This window comes from Schistocerca gregaria, chromosome 3 (genome assembly GCF_023897955.1).
Source record: "Schistocerca gregaria isolate iqSchGreg1 chromosome 3, iqSchGreg1.2, whole genome shotgun sequence".
Lineage (NCBI taxonomy): Eukaryota > Metazoa > Arthropoda > Insecta > Orthoptera > Acrididae > Schistocerca > Schistocerca gregaria.
The window spans coordinates 368,553,620-368,565,670 of NC_064922.1; the positions used below are offsets into that span (position 1 = coordinate 368,553,620).

At 38.1% G+C, this 12,051-nt stretch overlaps 1 protein-coding gene across 10 annotated transcripts in view; it reads right to left on the minus strand.

Moving 5' to 3' along the window:
- LOC126354917 (C-terminal-binding protein) overlaps window positions 1-12,051 on the minus strand; it is a 189,628-nt gene that overhangs the window by 75,115 nt on the left and 102,462 nt on the right. For all 10 annotated transcript variants that reach the window (XM_050005003.1, XM_050005002.1, XM_050004999.1 and 7 more), the window contains 2 exons: window positions 4,297-4,425; window positions 3,771-3,993 (listed from right to left, as the gene is read on the minus strand). In XM_050005003.1, coding sequence (XP_049860960.1) covers window positions 3,771-3,993; window positions 4,297-4,425 — 352 coding nt within the window. The remainder of the gene's footprint in view (window positions 1-3,770; window positions 3,994-4,296; window positions 4,426-12,051) is intronic.

A 12,051-nucleotide genomic window follows, 5' to 3' on the forward strand; every position in this document is an offset into this window, starting at 1 on the left:
TCTTGAGAAAATGGTTTGTAATAAAAGGGACCAGTATGACTCGTCTTCAAGATATGAACAGACTCCAGAGATTTATTGGACATCATTTTATTTTTCTTCCAAGGTTGAAAATACATTCACATTCTGCATTTCTAAGGGGTATGGAGAGAAAAGAGAGCATTACTCTTGAAATTCGGTTATACTTAAGAAGTCCATTGGCTTCACAAATTCTTGATGTTAACGCCCACCTGGAATCACTTTTAGCATCTTTATTTGCAGCCCAACTGTCAGCTAACTGAAGATCTGTGATATGCTTCTGAAGCTCATTCACCGCGTCATCTGGTTTCATTCTCTTCCTTGTGAAACATGGTATGAAACTACTACAAGGGGGAGAAGAAAAAAAATAATAATTTGCAAGAAACTGTGCATCTTCAATTTGTCCAACCTAGCAACTTCAGTGTGCTTCTATCCATCATCCTTGAGTGGAAAGTAGTTGAGTATGTAGTCACAGACAGTAAAAACTAGCTACGTGGATCAACAGCCTGAGGCAACACCAACTGTCTTACTGCTTTTGAGACGGTGGCGTGACATTGCCTCAAGGAAACGTTGCAGCTTCTCCAAACAAAAGACACTTCACTATTACTTGTCTAAATAAATAATTATTGTTATTCTGCCAATACAAATGCATGCATAAATACTTTTATTAAAATAAAGTTCATATTTTGGCCTGTATTACTTAGAATATCATAATATTTCTTTTTCCCCATTTAAATATCGATAGTCTGAGTTTTCGATAGTTCAAGGTGGTTCCGGTCCTGTTCACCTCTAACTATCAAGGCTCTACTGTACTTAGTTACTGCCAACGAACTTCACACATAATTTCAAACCATGACAATTATATTTCTCACCAATACCTACTACAAATAATTTCTGCTGTTCCTGCAGTAAAGCTCCAGTATCGCATATGACTTTATTTACTACTTCTTCACTACTAAATCTACTTGCAGCATATTTTCCATACAGTATCCACATATACCACAGAATGCAGCTGCAGAATTTTTTTATTGTACAAGACATAATTCTGCGAGATATGATCCTTTATACACGAAAGAACGATTCTTCGAAGAAGAAGACATGGGGTGTTTGCTAGTCATAGAATATGACTTAAGTTCATAGTACTCCTACTAACTAGGACAAATACGAGATATTTAACATATACAGGCAAGAGCAGTACATATATCTGCAAGTTTGTCTGAGCTGTGAGTGTCAGTGACACTGAAGGAGCTGAACTAGCAGACACTTGATGAGAAGGCGAACTATTCTGTGAGTGCCTAAAAACTGTTTTAAAATGCTGAGGATTTGAATACATAACACCTATCCACATACTGCTCCTAAAGGGATCATGAGAGCAAGATCAGTGCACACAAATGCATTAAAACAAACAGTTTTTTCAAACTATCTGACTGGAATGGGAATAAGCCCCAATAACTGGTACATGGTAAGCAGCCTCTGCCATGCATTTCAGCAGTTTGCAGGATATGGATGTAGATATAAAACATAGACTAAGGTTGCCTAAAATCCTGAAGGAGGTCACCAAGTCCAACATTCTATTCCGTATAATCTGAAAACTGTAGTATTACTTTCCTTGAAACATTACTTTAAATCCATGTTTCAAATGCAGTTACTTGGAAATAACACACAAAATGTCACAGACATTTTATTTGTTCTTTGTAAAGCAAATGGAGATGTAACTGTTAAATAATTATCGAGCTGTATAAAGCTGAAAATTGCTAATCCATTTTAGCAAAACGTAGCAAAGGAACAGTCAGTTGACTAGGAGCCTCTGGGAATAATCATCCTACTGATTAACGAATAAGGTATTATTTCGAGAGTTAGTCTTCACTTTTTTGGCCTTTGATTAATTAAGCACCCCAAATTTTGAGAGGCAAAGGGGTTCACACTAAGGAAGCACCCCACGGGAACATCATTCTACTATGTCCATGCTGTCGTTCCTCGGTAACGCTAAAAGTACGATACAGTACATTTTATACCAAAGAATTGGTGCACATCTTTTATCAATTTGATGCATCTTTCTTGGATAGTTCTTAATAAATCAGAGTTCTTCCCTAATTTTACTTTTTTCTCGATTTCAGTGCCATCTGTCAATGGTTTAAAAATATGGTTCAGACAAAACTTGATTACTTTTTTATGGAGAATCCGAATCTGCAATAAAAAATGGGTGTTTCCATTTAAGATTTGTAAGATTAATGAAAGCCAAATCCCTTTAGCAAACAGACAAAAATAGCTTCATTTTTCTGCAAGGCTATTTATTAATGCTTGACTGCTAAAAATTGGAAATAAAAATTAGAAAACAAACTAGTAATATATTTTTGCCTTGCTTAATTATGAGAACGTATTTTAATTCACTTGATAGCTCTTGGCCACAGAAATCCGTTTTGTTTTTATTTGCATGATAGCTGTAAACAGAGAGGAAACAGCAAAATCACTAAACATAAACATATCATTGGGGACTACCCCTCTCCTTGCTGCAACTCTGCACATGTGTGAATCTGGCAGCTAGGGCGTGCCAGAAGAAGAAGAATTTTTCTTGTTAGCATCTGGCTGCTTGCTGCTACTGCCTATACAGCTAACAGCTACACTTCAAGTAGCCAGAAGCGGGAGAACGTACTGTTCACACGCGACTCAAATGCGCACGCACATGATCCCGGTTGGCAACTGACGTCACTTGTAAAAAGCAGTTTATTGTTATGCAGCATTGGACAGCGTCGTCCTAATGCCTTAGACATATTTTGTTGTTGGAAGATACTTGTGTGTGCACAGTGTTTTGTAATTGTAAATGGCACACTTCTTTTGCCACTACAGTTTTATTTTTTATTTTTTTCCTCTCTCTTGTTTATGTTTTACTGCTGCCATATTATTCTGCAGTAGTGGGATACAGTAATATTCTTTGTTAGAGTATCGGTTCTTACCAGCCAAAATTACAAAAATTTAACTGAACACTAAAACAATGAAAAATTTCTGGAATTCTGAAAAATTGCCACGTTTTTCCCAGATGAAAAATTTCCCGGGTGTTTCCTGGGGAGTATACTCCCGCTGTAATCACAATCCCTGACATCACAACGTTTGCGAAAGAAACAGTGAAACATTTTGACAACTGAGGTAGTAAGTTTCATTACTTCTTATATCATTCAGAGCAATTTCAGTAGTTGTTCTAAAAGGTGTGACCATAAATCGTGATGTGCTCTGAAGTAAGAGCCTAATTCTTGTGACTAGCAAGATTATACATATCACTGCTTCTCATATATAGGAACACACACCTCTTTTCTTGCCTTTCACTTATCACGTGAAACTATCATCCCAAATAATGATTTCAGATGTGATGATGCCTGAAAATAGTAATAGTACAGACTGGCATATGCAATGGAGGAACTTTAACTAAAAATTAGCACCAACCTTTCTTTTTGGTTATTTTATGTATCTGTGTATTGTCAAAATGTAGACAATAAATGGTGTAAGTTCATAATATGTTTAATGTTAATTTTAATTTGTCAGAACATATTAAAAATAAAGTTTTCTAAAAGTGCCGCTTATATTTGGGGGGGTGGAGATTGTCTTATTTACAGGATTGTCTTATACTTGGTAAAAATGGTGTGCACTGCTCCAAGCAAATGAGCCACACACATAAAGTACTTATTAATGGTATTTGCATGCATATTTTTTTTAGTTACCTTTGTAGCAAAAAATAGTGACAAATGGTCATTGATACGTACCGAGACCAACAATGCCAAGCGTGTCCCCTCGTATTCTTGCACATCCTTGGGCTGCTTCCCTAACTTGTTCCGGACCAGTAAATTTTTTCCCTTCACGCACCATATTGGCAAGCCAATACGTACGTCTATATAGGTTCAGGATGAGGCAAAGTGTGGTATCTGCCACTTCTTCTACGCCATATCCCGGGACATTGCACACAGCTATACCTAGCTCCCCAGCCGCCTGTGAGGTGATAAATTTTCAAATTACAATTAGCAGTTTTCATTTTATGAGAAATTGGCCATATTAGTTAGAAATGGTTTTCAATGTGTGTGAAAGACTGAACAGTTTGAAAGTAACTACTAATTGTTTGCACCTGCTGATGAACTATAAATGTTTTAGACCAACAACAAAGTTTAAAACATCAAGCAATAGGCCAATTCTAGATGGCGCATCAACCTTGTTGGTTCTGGTATGGAAACATTGAAACCATCACCATAAGAGCCTATCACAAAGAAAATAATGAATGTAAGTATGTCTGTTTACCTTGACATCAATGTTGTCAACTCCACTTCCAATTCGCACAATGATTCTTAGTGTTTTAAATTTTTCCAGGTCTTCTTTTGTTAATATTATTGTGTGCCACATTAGGGCACCAACTGCCTCATTTAGGACCTGTAAAATATTGTTTTATTAGAAAAATTTTTGTTCAAAAGAAGCTTTTGATGTAGTAAAATAAGGTCATTCAGTACACAAAAACTATTGACACGAACAGTGAGGACAGAGCCCTGATAACAGTTTCGACATGTTTGGCATATTCAATTTTTTTCCACTGAAGGGGCACTTAGCTGGATGTATTAGTGCCAACATCAAGATAGAAGTATTTTCCCAATGCAATTTCAATCCTAAGCTGCATCCTGACTATATTTCAATTACTGCACACTGCTACAAATAGTAACATTTTTTTATCAGTTCAATTTCACCCACCTCTATCCTCAAAAAACAGTAGCAAGAAAAAACAAATGAGGAGCAAGGAACAGAAGCTACCACACATGCTAGTGAGGAGAAAAATGTCAAATGGATCCTTAAAACCATAACAAACACAGTAGTAGATAAGAAAAATATGGAAACCACACTAGGATCATCATAGATAGTTCAAATCCATCTCACAGGATCCAATACCAGACAAGGAAAAACAACCAATTTATCATGAGAAGCAGTCACATCTTAGTTCCCTGTCTTGATAGACTATCAGGTTAACCACCATAGACTGTATTGGACAATTCCCATGTAAGCTACTATAGTGGTGTGCATGTAAGAACAAGGTGGTACAATGATGCGTAGTACACCAAGGGAAAATGGGCTACATGATGCAACAGCCAAGAGTATCACTGAGCTGGATCAGTCTGCAGCTTGCACTTCACAGAGCACACAGGTCTTTCAGTGATGATTCTGAAGTTATTTTAGTTGTGGCAAAGAAACTTAATCAACACAGAACAATAATAGAAATTTCAGGATGAAGCAATATGCAAAATACTGGAAATGCAACCCTTCGCCTACAGCTGATCGATGTGTGGAGCACAGGAAACAGCATTCACACTAGCTTTTGAGCAGTAGCTCTTTTTCTAGCAGCAGCAGCAGCAACACTCCCCCCTCCCCCAAAAAAACAGCCACAGCAGGACGACTTATTGATAGTCTTATTAAAAGCAGTTTCCAGCTTCCTGAGCTGAATGAGGTAGGAATGGGGGCGGAGAAGAATACGAAGGGGGTAGCAGGGAAGAGGCAGGTGTCTGGACAGGAGACTGGCCACACAGCAAGACAAAAGGAGTACAGAGGGTACTGCAAAAACAGATGTAGGAAAAGGGGGACAGGGGTAAATTAAACAAGAAAAATGTTGAAGGGGGGGGGGGGGAAGGTCAGATATGAAGAGGGAGAAAGGGAGAGGGGTTGAAAATGAAGGGGGGGGGGGTCAGATATGAAGAGGGAGAAAGGGAGAGTTAAATGTGATGGGAGACAATAGTGCATGATGTGGGTGGCCAAGGACTGGTGTTGACTGAAGACAGAAGGGGAAAGAGACGGTGTGGTAGTGTTAATAGGTTTGCGGAGATTTCAGCCAGGGGGATTGTGAGAGCACAGAATGTGTTAAGTGACATTCCCTTCTGTGTGGTTCAGAAAAACTTTGCTTGAATGGAGTATACAAACAACCCACATTGTGAAACGGCTGTTGAAGTCATTTTCACTGTGGTGGTGGGCAGCATGTTCAAAGACTACATGGTCAAACTTGTGGTTTACCACAGTAAGGCAATGGCCATTCATGCAGGTCAATGATTGGTTAATTGTCACATCCACGTACAATGCTGTAAAGTAATAGCAGCTTATCAACCCCCCCCCCCCTCCCCACCCTCTTCCTACACCTGTATTTGCTCTTAACCTCTGTACTCCTTTTGTCTTGTGCAGCCGCAGAGTATTCTGTCCGAAGACCTGCCTCTTTCCTGCTACCCCTCGTGTCCTTTCCTGCTCTATTCCCACACGAATCAGCTCATGTAATTGCTTTTAATAATCAAGTATCAGTAAGTGGCCTTGTCATGGCCATGAGAGTTTGCATTTGGGTGCCTATATGGTTTTTGTGCGTATGAGAGAATGGGAAGGATTCATAGCACTCATTTATGGGTGGTGGTGTGCTATTGGAAAAAGACCCTAATTATGTATTAGATATTGTGTGTTATACTACCGCTATTGAAACTTTCAGGCAATCTAATGCATTAACAGACAATAGGTTTACTGATCAATATGCCAAATGCTTATGCCATGTATTTCTTATTTAAAATCTCAGTGGACGGTCACTTTCACTGAACAATTCTGTGCACAACATTATGACTAGTTCTGATTGGTATATGTCGGCTTGTTTTGTACATATTCTCTCAATTTCTTCTTCAAATATGAAACTCTAACACATGTAAGTTTTCACTTTCTTCTTAATTTGAGGAACGTGGTATTGTACCACTATAAAAATATCACCAAATCTACAACGTTGTTGCTGCTGTTCTTGTGTAGTGGATATAGCAAATGACTTGTATACACAAGATGATGGGTTCAATTCCACTGTAAGTTAATTTCCTTCTTTTTATGTCTATGAAAATGATGTAAAGTGTTGCACATTTGACAATAATTCGAGTGTGTCACCTTTGTACGTGACAACACACTGCTCACCGTTCCTCAGTTTCTAAGTGGTGGTGATCTTGTTTTCAGGAAAACATCCATCACTACTGATAAAGAAACTTGCAGCACTGACATCAGAGTTTACCAGTGTTTATGTAACAAGTGTCAAGTGATTATGTAAAGAAAGATGCCATGTGTGTAAGCTGTCAACTACAGGAAAGACAGGAAAATGCTCGTTATGTGTTTTAGGAAATTGTGATGGTTTCATTAGAAATGCTACGTGGTCAGAGACTCACATTTTTCTTCAGGAACGAAGTGTCTATAGTAAAGAAGGCATTTCAAGTGATAAATAATGACTACAACTTGCCTACTTTTAAAATAATGAGGTTTTATGAACTGATAAGAGATATTTCTTTTCATTCTGAAAGCAGGAAATGAAATGGCATGATTACAGATTGAGAATATTGCTTTGTGGAGAATGTAGTATCTCCGGGAGATTGAACAGTTCGATTGCGAGAATCAGTAGATTTATTATCTTAACAAAACATGAGATAATGCAGGACATTTTACACAAAGTGTGAACTTATAAAACAGTGACTGATAGAAGACAACTTTTTGTTGCAGGTGGTTTTGTGGAAGGTGGATAATTGATTTATGAATGAACAAAGACAAGAGATTATCATGGAAATATTAATGGTGAACTGTTCCTAAAATGGTTTAAATATATTCTACCCAAATTAGAGCCCAACACTTTTACAGGGTGTACACACGGACAAGGAAGAAAAAGTTCCCGGATTTCCCCGTTACAAATACGCTTTCTCCCAGGTGAAAGAACACTTTTCCCATGTTAAGTGACAGTATATTTTCTCTCGGAACTGCAAAATTTAACAGTCATTTTAATGGTTATGGTTTTATACATGGGCGTAGAATTTCCTGGCACTTTAGAATACGAAACTCGGGTGGGGGTGGGGGGGTGGGCATTGTCAAAATTTGTTCTCCGATTAACTTTACTAACCCTGCCAGAATAACAGGTTTAGTTATCCCACAGCTATTCTCCCGTTAGGCGTTGTTACATGTTCGTACAACATGTTTTCCGCATTACTTCCAGAATAGAACTTGAGCGGCTGCCAGCCGGAGACTGTACAACTGGTCCTTACTGGTGTAGCGATCTTTCCTACAATTTTCTGTCAAATTTTCATTTTCTTGGATACACTGAGAAAATAATATGTAATCTTTCTCACCAGTTATTCCTGTTTGTCGTTTATTTCCATTCTGGTAGTCTGAATCTATGGATTTCACTAATAATCATAACAACGCTGACCAACAACATAATCAGACTGCGATTGGCATTCATCCGTTCGGCTTTACTCCACTCAGCTCATATAGCCCCGGCCCCCTTTGTCTGCGGAAAGTTTATTTCTAAATGCGACGAGGATTCTCCTAACAGAGACATCACGTACATTATGCGCGCATCCAAAAATCAACTTATGATTCATTCAGGAATCAACTTAAAATGTGTTCAAAAAACGACAGGGATGCATTTCAAAACCATATGAATAATCTATAGACCAATGTGCGCTGATTGCTAGGCGCTTTTTGCGAAACAAGTTCCCCCCCCCTAAAGAATATGAATTTGGCGCCCCATTTTCCCCAGTAGCATCTAGCTGCGACTGCTTGCACAGCCAACAGCCACATTCCTGCAGCCAGAAGCTGGCGAATCTACTACTCAAACGCAATTTAACTGTGCATGCAATGAGCCCACTTGTAACTGCAAAAACGAATCTAATGTAAACAGCTGTAACTTCACACTCATTGGAGGCAATTTTTTTTAATGAAGCATTGCAGAATCTTCCTAAAGCCATTGACACATTTTGCTGTTGGCATACGCTTGGAAGAGCACTGTGTGTCATTGTTGTATACGGTGCATTTCCTTTGCAATTTAAGTTATTTTCATTTTTGTCTCTTATGTTTTATTGCTCAATTATTATTCAGCAGTAGCAGAATACAGTAATATCCTTTGTTAGAGTATCGGTTCTTACCATTCAAAATTACAAAAAATTAACAGAAAACTGAAACAATAAAAAATTCCCGGGTTTTTCCCGGATCACCCAGTTGTCCCGGGTCATATACACCCTCTGTTATAATTATCAACAATGCTTCATAACATGACGTTAAGGTTGAGTGTAGGCATAAAAAATCTTGTGAAGAAGGAAGATATTGTAAATTGGCCGATGGGGAAAGGAGTACATGTAGATTATATTGCGATTAAGTTTGAATTACTGAAACAGGTTGAAGCTTGCATTGTAGATCACTATATTATTGACAAAACGACGCAGTCTGCGAGTCACATTGTCGTTAGGTTGCTGCTGTACCACTGTAATTTTGAAGCTCCTAGAACTTAACTGGAGCCAAGTTAAAATGATATGTCACAAGTAATACTGATATTTAACTTTCGAGACACGATTAGATTAATGCCCATCACTTCCGAACACTATTGGGAGGCAGAACAACGTGAAATAAAAGAGGGAGACTAAAATATGGCAACTGAATGGTTTCAAAGATTGTGTTATTGATCGGTTATTCATCAATTTTGAATATGGCAGTTCCACTGCCGAAAAGTCTTCTTCAAACTCAGAGATGCATAAGTTCAGAGGTTACCACACAGCTGTGGTGAATAGCTGAAGTGGCTTCAGTATTTAATTATACGGCAAAATCTCTGCAACAAGCTCTTAAAATCACAAACTGCTCTCACATATAAATTACACTAAGTTTACCAAAGTATTTTCTTTTATGCTCTTTGTAAGCTAAAATAAGGTTTCCACCTTGTCCCCTACGAAGCATAGTGCTGTAGTATTACTGTATATTAATGTATTCCTTTTAAAATTTAAGTGCCATTTCTCGTTTTATTATTTGCCTGCTGTTTTGTTGATTTTATTAATTATCTGCAGGTGTAACATTTCATCTAATGTGCTTCTAAATGTTTTATTTTAACACTTTTGACATGCATGCTTTCAGTGTTCCAGCTTTTCCAGTCCCTATCAGTGAGAAGCATTAAATAAACAAACTAGAAACAAACTAAATGAAACATTAAAATACAGCTGAGTAGCGTCCAACAGAAACAAATAAGTTTCCACATGATTATCTGTAGTTGTTCATTTGACATCACTATATGTGGGCTTATTAATTATCTGCAGGTGTAACATTTCATCTAATGTGCTTCTAAATGTTTTATTTTAACACTTTTGACATGCATGCTTTCAGTATTCCAGCTTTTCCAGTCCCTATCAGTGAGAAGCATTAAATAAACAAACTAGAAACAAACTAAACGAAACATTAAAATACAGCTGAGTAGCGTCCAACACAAACAAATAAGTTTCCACATGATTATCTGTAGTTGTTCATTTGACATCACTATATGTGGGCTTGATGGACCAGCTTTCCTGTTTAAATGTGTCGGTCAAGCATTGTGTGGTGTAGTGCAGGTGAGCTACGCTGCCGCATAAAACCTAACGTTATTACTTTATCCAACTAAAGATAACTGAAGTTCCGCGGGAAATAAAATACAATAACGTAACAACAAATATAAAAGAATATGCAGTGTGGTGTACGTATCAGGATTGTTGTTACAATGAATAGACGGTAGAGAAGGAGCTAATGCAGTTTTCTCGTAGTGTTTCTGTGCTCCAAGTATTGATCAGCTGCAGATGAGTGGTTGCCTTTACCTTTGTTTAGCCAATGTAGAGTGTGTTATGGATTAGTGTGCATACACACCTAATAGTACATTAATAATAAATAGCAATAGGTGTATGAGCATGGGATGTCTTCTAAGAAAGTCAGAAACAGTAGCACTATGTGGCGCTTACAACAGCAATGCCAGTTGCCAGGTTAGGCATGAAATTTCTGGTCTGAAAGGGACAGAGCACACCAGCTCTGCAGCAAAGTATTCTCTGTCTCTAACTATATGCACCATCACGAGACCACCACCTTACTTGGCTGTCACTAAAACTTCCATTTGTACACATCAAATGTTCATTACAAATTGCATGAGTAACAAAACAAATGCACAAGTTTCTTGGAACAGAATAACAAATGTAATATCAGCTATGTGAAAAAAAATCACAAGCAGACTCCTCCAACTTTATCTAATTACGTTTTCCTAACATTAATGGACAGGTAGATTAACTTCAGAATTTTCACAAACATGGGGAGAGGAAGTGCGATAGTTCATAACTTACTGACGTTGGTTAGGATCTTAAAAATCAACATTCCGGATAAGACAATAATCCCTGAAAAATTACCACCTATCTGATAGTAATACCACAGTAGTACTGGACAGAATGGAAAACTGCCAGAAATGGAGAATTATGTTCTCGGGGATCGTATGAAATTAAATACGCATCCAACAACACAGAACTTTCATAACAACAATTATCTTGCTTCCTTGATAAGCAATATCTCTCGTGCACCATACATCACTCAGCCAACATTCAGTTTCTAGTAAGTTGCATCGTTTTTAGAGAAATTTTGTAAGACACTGCAAAATCCAATTTACGTGTTTGTCAATAAGTTAATCCCCCTTTCCCAGAGTATCAACAAATTCCTTACCATCACGAATTTGTACACAGAAAAAAAAAAAAATGAGAGAAGGAGATCCTGTAAGTTTTGCTATGAACTTACCTCTTAATGACACTTCTACATGGGTCGGAACTTTAATAGTGGCAACAATTTATTTGCAGCTCGTACAAAATAGATACGTGTGTCTAAGTTTTACTGACCTTCAAAGTAGTCACCAGCATTAAGCACAACCTGCTGCCAGGGATGTAGAAGTCGTAGGATACTCTTAGCAGTGCCAGTTGTGTTGACAGTTCAAGCGGCGCGGTCTATTGCACGACGAATTTGTAGCAGTTCTGAAGTGAATGCCGTGAAGTATTTCCTTCAGTTTAGAAATTGAGGTGAACTAACGAGGGCTTAAGTCAGGGTATTTCAGTAGGTGGTATAGCACCAGTCTCGACATAATGGTCATCAGCGCCCTTACGAAAAGTCAACATTGAAATCTCATGGGTGGGGACGAAGTATGCCCCCACATGTGGAGCAGTTTATAAAGGACCAAAGTCTGCCGCCCTTCCCTACCAGTTTAGGGAG